Source organism: Haliotis asinina, chromosome 10 (genome assembly GCF_037392515.1).
Source record: "Haliotis asinina isolate JCU_RB_2024 chromosome 10, JCU_Hal_asi_v2, whole genome shotgun sequence".
NCBI lineage: Eukaryota > Metazoa > Mollusca > Gastropoda > Lepetellida > Haliotidae > Haliotis > Haliotis asinina.
In genome coordinates, this window is record NC_090289.1 from 5,334,982 (window position 1) to 5,353,879 (window position 18,898).

Consider the following 18,898-nt stretch of genomic DNA (forward strand, 5'->3'; position numbering starts at 1 on the left):
GTAATAGCCAGTCGTACCCAAGAATCTCATGAGTTCTCTCTTAAATTGAGGTACTGGAAAATGTACAATTGCTTCAACTTTAGCATGAACTGGTTGTACCTGGCCGTGCCCTACAACATGTCCTAAAAATTCAACTTGTGCCTTCCTGAATTCACACTTGGCAAGACTCACAGTCAACTTTGCCTCAGGCAGTCTTTCGAACAAAGCACGAGTCCTTTTCAGATGGTCCTCCCACTCCATGTCATAATCAATGACATCATCCATGTAAGCCTCGGCACGATCAAGGCCTGATGTGACATTGTTGACGAGTCTCTGGAACGTCGCTGGAGCATTCTTCAGACCAAACGGCATCACTTTGTATTGATACAGTCCATCTACTGTAGCGAATGCTGATATTTTCTTTGCACGGTCTGTGAGAGGAATCTGTCAGCAGCCCTTCAGTAAGTCAAACTTACTAATATATTTAGCTTGACCAATGCGATCAATGCAATCGTCCACTCTCGGAATAGAATACGAGTAAGTTCGTGAGAGCGCATTGACAGCTTTCATGTCAGCACAGCAGCGCCAACCACCTCCATTCTTCGGCACAAGAACACACGGACTGTCGCTGGGTTCAATAATGTCATTGACCAGCATGTATTTCACCTCCTTCCGCAGAATTTCACATTTCACTGGATTCATCCTACATGAGTGTTGTTTTACAGGCACAGCATCATCTACATCTATATCATGGCTAAGAACATCAGTTCGACCAGGCACATCAGGAAATAAGTGAGAGAACTCATGAATCAAATCTGACATTTGAACTTTCTGCTCAGGGGATAAATGTGATAGTTTCTCATCAAGGTGAGCTAACACATCAGAATTTCTCAGCTTTGGTGAAACATTATCACTAAGATCATCAAACTTCACATTGCTAACACAATCATCAATGTTGTCAACATTTTCACAATTGTCTTTAGTACAATCAGTTACTGGGGAGAGTGTGGCAATACAATTGACATGTTTGGTTTCTAACCTGTCATGATATGTCTTAATCATGTTGACATGACACAATCTCTTCTGTTTACAACGACCAGGCATCAGGACAACACAGTCTGTGTCGCTAACCTTTTTGTCAACAACATATGGTTCTTGATATCTTGCTCTCAGTGGCTGACCAGGAATGGAAAGCAAAACTAACACTTTCTCACCACAAGGGAAATTTCTCTCTCTTGACTTTCTGTCAATTTCTTAGCTTCATTTTTTCTTGTGAAACTTTCAAGTTCTTTCTGGCCAACTCACCTGCTTTTGATAGTCTGTCCCTAAATGTAGACACATAGTTTAAGAGATTGATCTAAGGTCTGTCATTGAGCCATTGTTCTTTTAAGTGTTTTAGTGGACCACGCACACTGTGACCAAATACAAGTTCAAAGGGGTTAAACCCTAAACTTTCCTGAACTGACTCTCTGACAGCAAACAACAACAAATGCACACCCTCATCCCAATCTTTCTCTGTCTCAAAACAATAAGTTTTGATCATATTTTTCAAAGTTTGATGAAACCTTTCTAAAGCTCCCTGTGACTCTGGATGATAAGCACTAGACTTAACTTGCTTTAATACCTAACTGATACATAGCTTGTTGAAACACCTTAGTCATACAATTTGAGCCCTGATCAGACTGAACAACAACTGGCAAACCAAATAAGATTAAAAACTTGATCAAAGCCTTGACAATTGCAGGAGCAACTATCCTACGAAGCGGAATTGCTTCAGGAAATCTGGTAGAAGCACACATGATTGTGAGTAAATACTAATTACCAGACTTAGTCTTAGGTAGTGGACCAACACAATAAATAATAACTCTACTGAAAGGTTCCTCAAAAGCCGTTATTGGAGCAGAAGGAATTCTCTGATTTGGTTTCCCAACAATTTGGCATGTATGACAGGTCTTGCAAAATTCAGCCACATCTTGTCTCAAAGTGGGCCAAAGAAATGCGCCAAAATTTTCTCACAAGGTTTGTTTACACCCAAATGACCTGCCATGGGACTTTCATGTGCTAATGGAAGTACATGTTTTCGAAATAATTTTGGTACCATGCTTTGCTGGTACAGTTTCCATTCATCCTCTGCAGGAACATCCGGCGACCTATATTTCCTCATCAGAACACCATCCTCGTAGTAATAACAAACTGGAACCTTGCTAACCTCCTCAAAAGAAACAGCCTTACTAGCCAACTTCTGCACATCAACATCCTCAAACTGTGCACTAATAAGCTGCACTCTGGAAAGAATGTGTTCACCACCTGACAAACTATCAGACTTATCAAGAAGTCCTGAAGAGCTACTACTCTTTGAAGATAAGTCATCTGTCTCTACCTCACACAAAGAATGATCCATGAATGTACCTGACAAATCATAAATGGTATCATTCTGTAAAGAAGTCTTGGAAGAAATGCCTACTGATCAACAAATCGACACCCGGAACTGGGAGAGAGAGTCAAGAACACCAACTTTCACCTCAACTGAAATCAGATTTGAAGTCAAATTAACAAAATGGAGAGGAGCAGAAGAATTGCCACCTATACCCTGAAGCAAAACATCTGAGTTAGCTGAAGACTCATCTGAAAAAGGCAAAATATCCTTCAAAATAATAATGGGCCGTGGGGTAGAATTATCTCTGTGACACAGAACCCTTATAAACAAAGGGCAAAAACTCCTTCCGAACTACAGAATCTGGTGACTTACTCTCACAAACAAAACTCTCCTCAGAACCACCTGGAAAGAAAGGCTTAGGATGGTGATGGACACAAAAGCATTTGGGGAACCTGTAGCCTGATTTCTAAACTGGAGTTTGTAACATGCAGAAATCAAATGACCTGGCTTCTTACAATATGCACGAACAGGATCAGAACCACTGGTAGTGGCTGAAAAGTAAGTGACTGCTTGCCACTAGAATTTGAACCTGTTCTAACACCACTGGAGACTTAAAAGAACTCTTGTGAGTCAGTGAGTCAAACAATAATCATCTGCCAATATTGCTGCCTTATGTAAGTCATCAATCTTTGAACACTGCTTGAAATCTTCCATCAACACTAACACAAACTATCAAAATCTGTGACCTCCTTAGACCCACACCACCTATCCAAACAATGTTTCCTTTTCTCGAGCAAACTCTACAAAAGTCTCATTTCTGAATTTCTGATGATAAACCTCAGGCACTAACTCATAAGCTTTCAAAAGTGTATTCTTGACAAGTTCATAATCTGAGCTTTGATGTACTGACAAGGCTGAATAAGCATCCTGAGCTTTACCCTTCAAAACAGTTTGCAATAACATAGTCCATGACTCTCTAGGCCACTTGAGATTTTCAGCAACTTCATCAAAATGTAGAAAATATTTGTCGACTTCTTTCTCATTAAAAGGGGTTACAAGCCTAGCATGCCTTGCAATGTCAAAAGAGGAAGAATCTAAGGGCTGAGAAGGGTTTTCAAGTTTTTTCAGAGCAATTTCTCTATCAACTTGCAATTTCTTCAATTGTATTTCTTTTTCCATATCAAACTTCATTTCCATCCTTTTCAATTCTTCCTGTTTTCTATTTTCCTCTTTTTGAATCTGAAACTGAATTTCAAGTTTCTTTATTTCCAACTGATCTGAACCTTCCTCTGGCACCATTTCCAAAATATCATCTTCAAAAATTCCCTCATCAATATAGTGAGTGATTCAACACAATTTTCAAAATCTGAAATTTCCTCATTGCAGGTTTGGCATCAAGTTTGAGATGTGAAGAAATTTGCAAGAAATTTGATTTCCTCCACTGACTAATTGTCTCAGAGTCAGGGGACAATACAAACTTCTCAAGTTCAAACACCATTTTGCTGGTTCCACAATTAACTAATTGTTGCAAAAATGCAAAAATGTGAAAAATATTTCACAAAAGGTCTCATATGTCAAATGAATTCTATCCCAGGCAAGCCCCCAATTTTGTTACAGTTAAGAATTTAGTGTGCCAAAAGGTGCAAGAAATCTCCTGTGAACCAGCAAAACAGAACGACAAGTTAAAAATATTCAAATACTGTATTAAGGCAATGAGAGCAAGTTATAAAAAGTCACAAGTCAATATCATAATATCTATTTCAAATACAATACAAGTGAGACAAAATCTAAGGCAATGGGTCACAAAATATATTGTACAGCAAACTCACCAAAAGTCTTAGTGTGAGAGAAAAACAGTCCTGCAGAATGTAACAAGTGGTCTGACGGCGTCAAGGAATATCAAACATTGACAGGCAGAAAGATATAAACTCCAGTGATGAATGTGCATGTGTCCGTGTCGAACGTGGCAACTAGCCTTTATATACACTTTTGGTAATTTCCCGAAAGTGCGAGCACCTGCGACCATCGCCAACACCGTAGAATGCCCCAGAATAACCTCCTGGAAGTAAAGAAATTGGAAGTCAAGGGCAGGTAATTCCCAGACAAGCCTTCCTGGACAATGGTCTTCCCTGCAAAGATGTATGAAGGACCTCCCACATTATACACCAGTGTCCGACTGGCATCCCTGTACAAGGCAGTGCTAACTCTGTGGATACCATCTGTTAACTGGCACCATGAATTAACTGAGGTAAAATGTGCTGACTGTGTTATTTTTTAACTGTGATGTACTGAGGTACAATGTCTTAAGTTTGTGGTACCAAGTATTCACTGTGTCATCACTTATTAACTTAGTACCTTGTGCTGACTATGTGGTACAATGTGTCACCACTTGTTGACATGATGGTACCATTTATTGACTGTTGGTACCATTTCTTAACTCAGTTCATTGACTTAAATATGTGATACCATGAGTTGACCGTGTCACTTGCTAAATTGGTACCATGTGTTAACAGTGTGGTACCATGTGGCGATTGAGTTGCCATTTGTTAGCCATTGAATGTTACATGGTAACTATGTACCATATTTTGACTATATGGTACCATCCATTGAATGTCACATGGCAACTCTGTACCATATTTTGACTATGTGGTACCATTCACTGAATGTCACTGTTTGTTAACTCAGTACCAAGTGCCGGCTATGAGGTACCATTCATTGAATGTCACTATCTGTCAACTCAGTACCATTCATTGTCCATGTGGTACAGTACCTTACACTGAATGCAATCATGTGTTAACTCAGTACCATGTGTTGACTATGTGGTACAGTACCTTACACTGAATGCAATCATGTGCTAACTCAGTACCATGTGTTGACCATGTGGTACAGTACCTTACACTGAATGCAATCATGTGTTAACTCAGTACCATGTGTTGACTATGTGGTACAGTACCTTACACTGAATGCAATCATGTGATAACTCAGTACCATGTGTTGACTATGTGGTACAGTACCTTACACTGAATGCAATCATGTGTTAACTCAGTACCATGTGTTGACTATGTGGTACAGTACCTTACACTGAATGCCATCACATGTTAATTCAGTACCATGTGTTGACTATGTGGTACAGTACCTTTCACTGAATGCCATCACATGTTAACTCAGTACCATGCATTGACTATGTGGTACCTTTCACTAAATGTCATCACATGTTAACTCTATTGGTACCATCTATTAACTGTGTGGCACCATGTGCTGACTGTGGTATCATGTATTGACTTTATGAAAGGCTGATGCTGAAAACAAGGATGAAATCTGGACATCCCAAATCAAATATATCACATCTCTGTTCCAGGATGATAAATAATATTGATCCATTCACCACTTCAAATCACAGGAAAATAATAACAGGAACTCTGATTTTGAGTCGTCCAATACTTCCTCTGTCTTGTTATCTGTACTGTCTCAAACACAAAAAAACAGCTTCCCATGTCTATATACTCAAGACATCTTTTCAAGTCCATCTATTTTGAATGTAGACTTCTGCTTAACAATATTCTAGAAAGGTAGTTTTGAGACTGTAATGGTTCATCTGCAATAAAGCCTTGTGATGTCTGGGTCAGGCTATCTGCATAGCTATGTGTATGGAGACACAATAATCCCAGTCACAAATGTGGATGATACATTTAATTTCACATGGGTTTTAATTTTTCCCAGCAACATTTCTTACTGTCAATTAAGAAATGCATCTGAAAATATACTGATATGTGTAAAGCCAACTGAACATGGATCAGTCATTTAACTGCATAAATGAAAGGCACTGAACAGTTCTGCATTTTGTGGAAAGTCATTGACATACTGGGTTTGATCTACAGTCACAAGCCATTTCCGTTCCTGCTCCTGACATTGTGTTCAGTGTCACATACTAGACATTGTCCTAATTCACATTTTCTGATGTGATGAAAATAATGATACCTAAAATGTGATTGAGGTGCAAAGTTAGAAAAATGTATGTCTGGCATACACTGAGAGGTATCAACTGAACATGTCCTTCCTGATTGAACCCTCCCACCATCTTTGTGTATCCTGAACACTACAGGTGATTTACTAAATGTAATCACTAAGTCAGCACAATAACACTACTAGCCGACAGTTTCACCACAACTGACTAAACACGAATTATCAGATGACAAAATGCATCCCTCCTTTAGCAGGATGGTAAATAGTCTTGACAGTCAAACAGTTGAATTGGTAAGTAGTCTTGACAGTCAAACAGTCGAATGAAGAGACAAAACCCAAAGTGAGATTCCTATTGCATATATTTGTGTATAAATAACAGATAAACAATGTGGGTCAAAACTTCAATGATGCTCCATTGATACAATTCCTTTCAGACCAGTCACACAAATATTTTCTTTGTAATTCAAGGAATAAGGAAAGCAAGTCCAGTTTTCACAAATTTGAATAACAGTTGTAAGCTTCAATCTTACAGTCATCATCACAGCACATAGTAAAACACAGAAAAATGCCAAACCTTTGACTGAAAACTACAACAGAGAAATATAAAACACACTCTTGAGTGTGAAATTAATATTGCCATTAATGTTAGACTATTGATAAATGGTTCAGGACTATCGGTCATACAGACAATCAGGCATTTGGACCCTTAAAATTATAATCACAACAGCCAGTACACCACAACACTATCCCAGTCAATCAAAGAGGTAGAACTTACATTTACGTATAAGGTTCAAGTTAACCTGTGTGTTGTAAGGGAGACAACTCTTTCTCCACTAGAAAATGACAATACAGGTAGCAGCAAAAAGGACAATGCAGTAATAGGATTATGCACTTAAGACATTGAACTTCATACAACCTACAAACTGTTAAACATCTGTCAGTACTACCTAGAATTAAATTATTAATAAGTTCAATGTAAGCAGTAAACAAAATATATACTAGACACATTAACTCATAAGAGGAATACAATGTACCTCATTCACATGCTTACAAATTCTTTCATTGTCATAAATTAATTAAATAGATATTTCTGATTATCTTTTCATTTCTGAAATCATATACTTTTATTAATTAATCAAGCAGGTGACTTGATTAATGTATTGTCATGGCTGCTTTTACACACATCTTTAAACACAGAATTAATAACTGTCTGTTCACCGACAATGTTTGTTTAATTTTTACATCAGCATATAGAAAGTCTGTACACACAATTCAAACAAAATCAATATATATGATTAAATAGAATGAAAAGAACACAACATAAATATGTCACTTGGCATTTACTTGAAAGCGGATGCAAATGTGTATCAAACAGCAAAAGAATTAAGCAAAATGCGGAGCACAATATCATAAAATAAGTACAAACCAGAAAACATTGTTTTAGAAACTTCGAAAGCTTGCACAAGATCACATCATTTGACTATGTTCTTCCCATCAGAAACAATACAGCAAAGTCATATTCTTTGAAACTTCTAAACAAAGTGGTCATCATTCATTCATTCATTCTAACAAAGAATGCTTCAGCTCTTTCTCTTATTAATAACGTTATTTTGTAAAACCCACATTTCGGTAATAATTGATTTTGCGAGATGATTACATCATCTGACTAAGTTCTCCTTATCACAAACAATACAGCAAAGTCATATTTTTCAAATTTCTTAAAATGAACTTAAAAAGAATAATGGAAAGTGCCATTCAAAGTCTTAACCTTCCTCAATAACAGTCCTACATTCATGGAAGCAAACAAAGTAATGTACATGATTTCAGTGAGATATACTAACAAACAGAAACATATTTATCTTGACAGGCAATAAGGCATGACTGAGCAGGTAGCAAAACTTCTGAAACTGTAAACATCAATTTGGACTTGCCAATTTCTAGAATGCTGGTCAAACAATTCATAAATATCACATGTTGTAAAACAATAAAGAATTAGAAAGTAAACACATACATGGGTAAGTGTCTAGTTTTTCATGCAGATTTGATTTAGTGATACATTGCTGAAGTTCTCAAACCAACACGTAACCAATGTTTATGCCATTGTAATTATACTCCTCCGTATTGTAGCAAAACAACAGAACGTGCCAATTGCTTCACCCATTCTTTGTTTTCTAAATGTCAGTGCTTCTGCATATTTGTTTTTACTAGAGGTGCATATTTCCACACCAAGGAACCGGGAATCCTAACATTTCTAGAGGACATGAGGTACCAGCTGTAGCTGGGATGCCATCCGAAGTAAATTGGAAAGAAACAAGATGTTGGTGTCTTGCTAAAACTTTAATTTTTGATAAAAAAATATCCCACAAACATACACAATATAAAATGGAGTAAACAAATATAATATTTGCAATACAAAAAGCTATTGACTCAATTTATCATTTGTAGGATTTTGTTCCTGAATAACTCCTTGAAGGATGTAGCCATCATGAATTTCAGCAATATCACTATAATGACACCTTACGTCAGATACCATAACAAGCATATCAGTGAAAAAAAAATGACATGAGATAGTTCTGATATAAAAAGTGAAAGAGAATGTTAGAATAACACAAACATAACAGTAACTAAAACTATTGTGCTATTATGGCCTCATCAAGCTCACACCCCAGAATGACATATCAGTTCATCCCTTTGTTATGCATGGCTCCAGATAATTTCTCAACATCAGGAGTACCTGCTTCTTATTTTTACAAAAATAGGAGTGCAGGAAAAACTAGAGCACCTTAAGAGTCCTGAATTCCCGGAATTCTTTCGAGTCTGACTATGACAAGGTGAACGTGTGATGCTAGTGAGCAGTCTGTTTATTATATGTACTGCAATACAACATCTAAACATAAGTTTTAAGTTTTCCATCATTCAAACAACAGAATAGTAAATTGGAAATTCAGCCCATGAGTGCCAAATTTGGGCAATTCTGTGCAACAAAAGACACATTGGTCTGGCCTGTCGAAATACTGAACACAACCTGAAAGTGAAAACAATTCACAACACTTGGGAATAAGTGGGCAACATGGTAGGAACAACAACAGTCCAGAAACAATGTCTGCAAGTTCAACCATGGGCTAGTAATATCACCTACAGCAGTGTGACAGAAGGAAAAGTCATAAAAATCAACTCCCTCACATACATTAAGTACATGTCTTGTAAACGTAAACTCACTCGACTGAGTGAGTGGGCTTTGGGTGGGCGAGTGAGGGAGGGAGGGAGGGAGCTGAAGATAAGATATCATAAAAATAACAAGAGTCATCAGAAGATGACATATCCCCCCCGGCCCCCACATGTTTGAAAGGACAAATCATCAGACAGTTACTCATTGTTTTTTTAGACTAAGTTTGAATTGTTTCCATGGAATTCATGAAAATTATAAATGTGCCATATATCTGTAACCAGCAAAGTCACAATTTCAAGATCTGTCTCATATATCTGCCAAGATCTGTTGAAAGATATGAAATGGTTTTCGATTTGTCCTCTGGGAACGAAGCCCACCCCTCCATTTTCAGACTAAGTCCAAAACGTTTCCATGGAAACCAAGAAAATAATAAATCACAAAAACCTTTAAAAACCAAAAGGCACCACTTTGGGGTCTGCCACACATATCTAGAAAGTTTTACTGACAGATATTATGATGTTTTTGAGTTCTGCTCTGGAAATGAAACACACCTCTCACTTTTCAGACAAGGTCAAAAACATTTCCATGGGAAGAAAACAATAAATCACAAGATCCTGCACATACAAAAAAGGAACCACTATAGGTTCTGATTGATATATCTACCCAGTTTTGGAGAAAAATATTGAATGGTTTTGAGTTCTGCTCCGGAAACAAAGTCCATTACTCTGAAGTCTGAAACGCTTCCATGGAAACCGAGAAAATAATATATCATAAAAACCTGTAGAGGGCAATAGGCACCACTTTGGGCTCTGCAACACATATCTGCCACGTTTTATGGACAGATATTAAGAAGTTCTTGAGTTCTGCTCTGGAAACGAAACACACCTCTCACTTTTCAGACTAAGTCTGAAACGTTTCCATGGAAACCGAGAAAATAATAAATCACAAAAACCTGTACATAGCAAAAGGCACCACTTCAGCTTCTGACTGATATATCTACCACGTTTTGCAGAAAAATATTGAACGGCTTTTGAGTTCTGCTCCGGAAACAAAGCCCACCCCACCATAACACCAAAATGTTCCATGGAAAAACAAAAAAAAATATAAATGCCAAAAATCTGTAAATAGCAAAAGGCACAACCATAGGCTGAGATTACTATATCCAGCAAGTTTGGGCTAAAAATATTGAATGTTTTTTTGAGTTATGCTCTGGAAACAAAATAATTACGGACCGACAGACGAGGCGTCAACTATATCCCCCCCGCATTACATGCTGGGGGGATAGACAGATTTCTCCCACTTCAAACTGAAAATTACCCCCTAATGTTTCTTTCAGTCCAGAAAACGATCACATGTGCATTAATTTTGATATAATGAAAACAAATGTTCAAATGGTCAGTCTAAGACTGAACAGATAACACAATTCTGTGCAAATGAACATGAAAACAGATAACAAGAAACCTTTGTTGTCTGAAAGACAAACTCCTTAAGCTCTGAGTACACTTGCATTGAACAGCTGTGGTGAAGACCGAGTGCCAAGAGATCTCCCCTGGGTTTTGTTTGACGATTACACTCCTGGGATATTTAGCCAAGTACAACAACTGACCTAGCCTATCTGAGTGGTTGAATTTGTGTTGAACACATCATAGTATGTACAGTGAAAACCCTTCACCTTCTAGTGTAATCCATTTCAAGTTTAATGAATTGTAGCTACAGGGTAATGTCCCCTTGTCACCAGGTGACTAAAGATCTAACAACTCCACTATGAGGTTAATGTAGGGCATATACAAATATTGGGTAAACTATAGCTACATTTCTCCCAAATATCATACCACACACCCAGTTGACGTATTAACTGTAATATTCATTGTAATAATATAATATAATATATGTTTTGATCTTGGGAACAGTATCAAATCTTTACTACGGTGATCAGTGAGGTCATTACTCTCAAAACAAATATCACAGGAGGATCCATGGGGAGTGCAGGGGTGCGCACCCTTCCTTTTATCCTGAAAGTTTATTAAATGATAATTGAAAATGGGTGAAACTGTAGTGTACACTCCCTCTTTCTAAAGTGTGTGCAGCCATCCTTCCTCTAAAAGCTGTATCTGGCTCTGAATATATACTAATTCTTGCCTTTTTGCCTTATCTTCCATTTTGCTTTTCATCCTTGGATGAAAAAGAGACCAATTCAAGTAAAATACATTCTTTCAACATTCAAAATTAATAAATATTGTACTCTAATGATCACAGACAAAAAACAGACTTCATTAATTGAGATCCTATTTCATGAGTTGCAACAGTGATTACATGACTATATGTGGGCATTCCAGGCCCCATTTGTCTGGAATACGAAGGTCCCTGTTTGTTTTGTGTGTTTATTTGTTGTCTAACACCGTACTCAGCAATATTCCAGCTATGTAATGGTGGACTAGAAATAATCAATCTGTACCAGAAAATCCAGTGATGAACATCTTGAGCATCCATTTGTACAGCTGGGATATGATGACATGTGTCAACTAAGTCAGAGAGCGTGACCACCTGACCCCATCACTTAAATACTTTACATGTGTTAGTACATGTATTACAAATCAAATACATAAAGAGAACAAGGCCTGTATTCATAACTTATAGAACCTCTTCCACTTTCTTTCATTCATCTGTCTCAATAATCTCACATCAAAACATAAAATGGAAGACAATATATCATCATAATATAACGTAATCTCGGATGTCTAAACTATCACTCATGAAACAACATGTAAAGTAAACACAGAAGTAAAACACTTCACCAAGACAACGAATGGTCACCTTTGCAACTACTTCTATATATTTGGTAAAGATAAAGTGCCTACATTGAGAAAAACAATCATACACTGAAGACAACATTATTATTATTACTTCAGGTAATGTCAGAGTCTTAGTGATTATGGTTTCTTTCAAACAGGCAGCTGTATGATATTGTACAATCAATAATCTGAATCCTCAAATCAAATACTTCCAAAAGATATAAAAGTAAACACATGCAAAGATCTATGGCAGGAACTACTAGAAATTTAGCAACCATTAACATGAGAATAACTGATCTGAATCTGTTCCCATTTCACTGTGTTGCATATAGGGCATCTTGAGCATGTTTTGTTAACGTAGAAGAGTTGTGTCCCTTGGTTCAATTGTCAGAATAGTAGCCATGGATGTTGTCTTTGGGATCTTGAGGGAGGATGGTGTAGATGTCGCCGTACAATCGTTTGTATGAGCGGGAGAAGTAGAAGAGTAGGAAGCCCCATTTCCACGTCATGAAGCACCACACTGCTGTCAGGTAGTAGCCATTGCCATACACGATCAGACCTGAACAAAGAAACAATCCAATCTTGATGACACCAACAGGATGTGAGTGAGTGAGCTTTGCTTTACTCCGCTTTTAGCAATATTTCAGCAATATCACAGATAAGGACCCAAGTGGCCATTGGTGCGATAAGCAAACGCTTTAGTCCACACCAACAGGATGTGAGTGAGATTAATTTAACTCCACTTTTTAGCACAATTTAAAGCCTTGGTCAATTGCCTTTCTGCCAACAGCTATCTTCCTCAGTGACACAAACAGTAAAGATACACAGTATCAAAGAATACTTTCAATGAAGCTTTCTGGATAAGAATAATAGTATTAATACTCACCAGTTACATTAAAATCAGGCCTTAGCACTGGCTACTGTGCAAAAAGTAATGGCAGAAGGTGGCTCATCTTACCATGGGGTACGACAACTGACTATTTAGTGATGTTTTGGGATAGTGGTGTTCCCATTAATTGAAATAATCAAAGATTGGTCGCAGTGACTAAACAACCAAGCAGTTGAACGCATTTTCTCATTATCGAACACAAAACAATTTTGGAGCTACTGTTTTGGTCTTTGAAACACATGGCCATGGAACATATCTTCGAAGCTGTCAGGTCTGAAAACTTGTTCAGTTCTTAGAAAACACACTTCACTGACACAACATTTCTTCAAGACCCCAGGAAGTTTGTGTTCATGATATATTGGTCATAACTTTTAATAAGCAAGCCGCATCATGTTATACATATGTACAATAACAGCTTAGAAAGGAAAATCTGAAAAATGATGCTAACCAATTTTATCGATGACTGTTCATTTGTAATGAATCTATCATCAATTGTGAGATTCAACCAATTCCCAACACTGTTTGGGCAGGCTGCCAGGGAGAGATGAAGACAAATTTAGCTATTCAAGTTTTATCATTTGAAGGGATGATTCCCCTCCTTACCAACTGTGAACGTTAATGGATATATACTGTATGTTCTGTATAAATCAGTACCTGAATTAGTAAATGAATAAATTAAACAATTCAACAAACACAAATACGTTTTGAAGGTCAAGTGCACCAGTGATTTCAAAAAAATATCCAGACAAGATCCTCAGGACTTACTTTGCACCATGTCACAAAAAGATGGACGGATATACTTCTTCATATAAGTAAACATGTTTCTTACCCTGGCCCATGGTGACAGCCAGTGTGATGTAGGCCACGAAGCCACAGACCCCTGCAAGCTGTATGAAGCATCCTAGTAACATCCAGTACTTCAGTCTGTAGGGAAATGTCTGCCATACCTTCCTGGTGTACTGCATGTGGATGAACAGAGTCAGTGCTGCTCCAATACCTAGAAGCAGAGGAATGTGTCAGTGAGCTGGCTGTTGTCAACAGTAAGTCAATTGTTCAACATCTCACATCAGTGTGGGAGTTGAGTTCACAGGAACACCATCCATAATGACAATAACAATAATTTTCAAGCCACATCTAGGATTCAATAGATCCTGGCATACCTAAGGGAACTAACTCTGTCTATCAAAATCTGGTGACAAAGTTGGATAAGGTTTTATGATGGCACATTCACATATTTAGCAGACCTGTTAAACCCAGTGACAGTTTGACCAACTTATTCATTGGATCACTTGTCCACAGACTAACAACTCTATAGATCTATTACTGATGTTAAGCTATCATTAGAAAACAATTCACACTTAATAACACTACATTAAATCATCTTGAAAATGTGATAACAATTAATGCTCATGAATGGCTGTTTTCCAAAAAATATTTGTCACAGACAAAATGATAATGTAGACTAAATCATTGGTCAAAAAGCCTGGGTCTTCCACTTTGACAGTTGACATAGTTCTGTAGCCAATACATTAACTACAACTGGAGTCACTTGAGGTATAAGGTTTAGGCAAGGATACTCTGAATGTGGGTGTGTCATATTTTGAAGAGCATAAAACACTCACACTTTCTGCAATCTGTTAAACTTGACAGTTATGTATGACAGATGTTTTGGGATCAAAACCCAAATTACAAACTAACATGCATACCTCACCCCAACCTAAACATCTCCTGGGTATACATTCCGATAAGTCTCCACTATACCCTGGATGCATCTTTATTACTTTGCTGGTTCCACATTCTTACAGTAGCCAGTCAGCTAAGCCACCTTTACAACCGAACTTGCCAGAATTTATTACCTCCCTTAGCCAGCCTTTCATCCCATCAGGTGTGTACACTGGCAAGTAGAGCGAACCAATCACAGATCACTTTCACTTTATAAACTATCTAACCGGTTAAACTTGGCAACACAAACCAAGAGCTTCTCTGAAAGAGCTAGAAGGAGTTCCTGTGCACATGTTTTAAAGTTTCGGACCTACTACTACTCTTCTACTTCTCCTGCTCATACACACGATTGTACGGTGACATCTACACCATCCTCCCTCAAGATCCCAAAGACATGCTCAAAATGTTGGCATGATTTTCCCCAAACCTGAGTCACACTGTGAACAAACCTTTGCAGCTGCAACTGCTATCTTTGCTGACAGTGGCAAGCTCAGTTGTAAGGGTGACTTAGCTGACTGGCTACTGTGAGAATGCAGAGCCAGCAAAGGGAGGTAAAAGAATTATTGGGCCATTGATGCATCCAGGGTACAGTGGAGATTTATCCTAACCCTGGTGATATCAAGGATGACCTAACCCCAAATATACATTCAATAAACTAGAACAGGTATCTCAGTGTAAAGGGTTTTTGACGATGTAAGACAAAAATGTAATTATAATCTTTAAAGGGGCACTAATGCGGAGCATTTTCCGTGGACTGGTGTAAACTTTTGTTATTGTTTTTCTCCCGTGAGTACCCGGATGATATCCCAGAATTCGTGACTGGTTCGTGACCTCTGCTGCGCAGTCCGTAGGTGCAACTGATAGTTTAATTATAGACAGATCAACTGAGGTGAAGTCATTTTTTACTTCATTACAAATGTATTATGAAAACAAATGAAACACTTTGAAGGTTAATCATCTGCCAGTGGTAGAAATGGTAAAAAAACTATTAGGACGGAAAAATAACGAAGCCAATGTACGTCTCTATATTTTGCCTCATTGTCATATTTGTATGATTCTGAAAATAAATAAAAGAACACACGATCTGCTTATACTCATAGTAAATTTCTAACATAACAGCAACATTTATACATTGTATAGATTGCCATTGTGGATCCTATTTCACACACATACGCGATCTAGTGTCTCTTTTCTGTCATACAGATTCTGCTGAATGCTACAACAAATAAATTAAAACAAAATGCAAATAATGAATGTAAAACAGACTAATTTTATAGGAACAATGTCAGGCTACTACCTTGTTCAGGAGTGTATCCATCAATATCCACGTAAAAGAAACCATATTCCATTCATCTGCAGCTGGTAAATAATCCTGCTCTGTGTCGCGTGTCTTGCAACTGTCTCATTTGCGAAAAAGTAACATATCGTTTCACGTCTTTCGTTGGTGAAAACCAGATAAACCTCTCATTGGTCTCCCAAGATAGCACACCTGGCAACTAATTGTATGATGTCCACTATTCTAAGTAATTTAGTTAACCAATAATGAGCAATCAGTCAATCAACGCAAGGGTGGTTAATTCTTTGAAGGGAGGATGTTGTTTTTGCACTCACACTTTACGACAGGGTGTTGTCATCTACACACTCTGCCTTTTGACAAATCCGCTAGAAGATAAGAGTAATTAATCAATCAGTGTGTTATCAGTTAATCCTTTGATCGATGTTTGCTTTTGTAACTCAGCTGATAAAACCTCTTGCATGACTTACATGCACATATTACATAACATACAATACATTTGCCATTACAGACCTTAATTTATAATGTTGAGTATTTACTCCAGACAGGAGAAATGCCAAATGGGAACCTTTGTTGAGTAACCGAAGTGGTGTTACTACTAATTATACTTGTTAAAAAATCATTAATTGACCATCCAGGGAATGATGACAAATAACACGTGTATTTACACCATCAAGCGCGAGTTACAGCAAGGAAGATGTAATCTCTGTGTCGCATGCAGCCTGAAAACACTTATGGGCCGAAACTGTTTTGAGGATACCAACGGAATTTCGTTACATAAGGAATACACACTGGCATTTGATGTGTACTTTGGTAAATAGGTGAAATAAGGGGTTTTTCACGTAAGAAAATTTTCAGATTTCTCTACCAAAGGCAAAGTCATCGTTTTTTTGTTTACGAATTCAAATAAATCAACTGTGTGTTTTTATTATCATAAATAAGAAACCATTGTAGCTACCATAGCTACCAAAATTTACGTATGATATTTGCTATCACAGCTCAACCAACACTCAAAACTACCTAAATATAAAGCTTTGCAATCTTCCGTACTGAAACAAATGGCTTGCTACGTGCCTGTAGACATCATATTTTCATGTAACATGATTAAATATCGAGGTTAAAACGCAGAAATAGGATCAAATTGGATCAGTAACTATACCATCCAAGCATCCGAAAAGTACTACACTGCTGGGATATTTGGTTACGATCGGACAAGGAATACCATAGATATTTTTAAACAAATGGCATATGATAGGCATCCGGCCTCCTGACTGTTTAGGTGAAAAAATTCTGCTAATATGGACAGTAGCCCAGTTCCTTTGTCCGTCACGGTCGAAGGAGCCGGCGCTGACCAAATTGCGGTTTGGTTTCGTAACTAGACCGTTGGCGAGAAACATTATTCGCTCCGCATCAGTGCCCCTTTAACATCATTTAAAGTTCTGATTTTACAAACCTATTCATCTATTTCACACAAAAATATCAACGCCAGGGGTGTTGTGTTTATGTTATTACTGCTAAAGTACCAATATCGCTGCAATTGTTTCGCGAGTGGGCTGCGTTTGTTTACATTTGAGATGCAATTCCTTCAAATTTGCCGTAATTCCTTGGGGGTGGGGGGCTGATTTCGACTCAGAGTAAACAAGATTTTTTCAACCTCATAATTAGTCATCGTTGAGTTACCAAAGCATGATGGCGTCTTTCATGAAGTTTAAATAAGAGAGTAGTATTAGTCCCACAGAGTGATAGGTTCAAACAGTGTTCAGACGTTAGTCCATATTGTCAAATCAATTTGTTGACATGTTGACATTGTTGTACCCGACTGAGTTCAAAATATGTAACGAAATCATGGCCCGATGACAACCAACATACCTGACAGCAAACCCCACAATGCCACGTTCCAGTTCTTATAGTGGAGTCCAAATGTGAGAAATATGGACACACCAATTAAAATTCCAATAATACTAAAGCTAAATCTTGCTTTGATTCCGCATTCGCTGGGGGCGGCCATGTTGGAGAATGTGAAGTTATAATGTACTATTTACCTAGCAACTGTTAGAGAACAAAGACAAAAGTTTTTATGGATCAGGTGATGAAGAAGTAAGAGCATACTTCGAAACGTGGTGACTCTTCACAATAAAGAAGTTGACATCCATAAAAAGTCTTGTCTTTATGTGTATCACCTCTTAATGCCCTTCAAAGACTCTGTTAGAGAATACCTTCTTTCCCGAAATGAACTCTACAGGTAATGTATACTTTAGATGCACGTCCTTGTTAATTGTTAGAAATTCACCTAACATGTTGAATTTACATATAGTTTCTCACAACAGAATTTACAACCTGAGTACAGAATTAAAACATCCAAGGGCATGTAAGTACAATTAATTTATTGCTCACGAAGAATTATACGTTTTTTTTGTGTGGGAGATTACCCACCTGACCCCCACCCTCAACACACCCCACTTTAAAAATTCCCGGATCCGCCTTTAAAGTTATATACATTGTAAATAATACTACTAACAATTTTATTTTCTCTGGCAGTGTCCATGCCACAGTGGAAGTAGGTAGGTGCAGTTTCCATTCCTTTGCTGGACAGTGACGAAATGTCGTTGTTTAAACAGATAGGTTTTGTCTCCATCATGCTAAATACTAGTTATTGAATATAAGGTTGCATGATTAGTTAATTTACATACATGGCCGGTTGATGTGGGCAACA

General features: G+C 37.7%; 1 protein-coding gene across 1 annotated transcript; it reads right to left on the bottom strand.

The window, feature by feature from the left end:
• Positions 1 to 6,660: 6,660 nt before the first annotated feature.
• LOC137298988 (heme transporter hrg1-B-like) lies at positions 6,661 to 18,193 on the bottom strand. The gene is made up of 3 exons (XM_067831449.1): positions 18,055 to 18,193; positions 13,999 to 14,166; positions 6,661 to 12,839 (listed from the first exon to the last, which is right to left on the bottom strand). Exons 1-3 carry the CDS (start codon positions 18,191 to 18,193, stop codon positions 12,661 to 12,663), a joined length of 486 nt encoding a protein of 161 aa, XP_067687550.1. The 3' UTR covers positions 6,661 to 12,660.
• Positions 18,194 to 18,898: the final 705 nt, after the last annotated feature.

Bases quoted from the DNA above. Each gene is read 5' to 3' on its own strand.
- LOC137298988 (XM_067831449.1), bottom strand. From the start codon at position 18,193: ATGGCCGCCCCCAGCGAATGCGGAATCAAAGCAAGATTTAGCTTTAGT. The intron at 14,167-18,054 runs GTATGTTGGTTG...CTCTGCTTCTAG, and splicing joins ATTGTGGGGTTTGCTGTCAG to GTATTGGAGCAGCACTGACT. The intron at 12,840-13,998 runs GTAAGAAACATG...TTCTTTGTTCAG, and splicing joins GGCTGTCACCATGGGCCAGG to GTCTGATCGTGTATGGCAAT.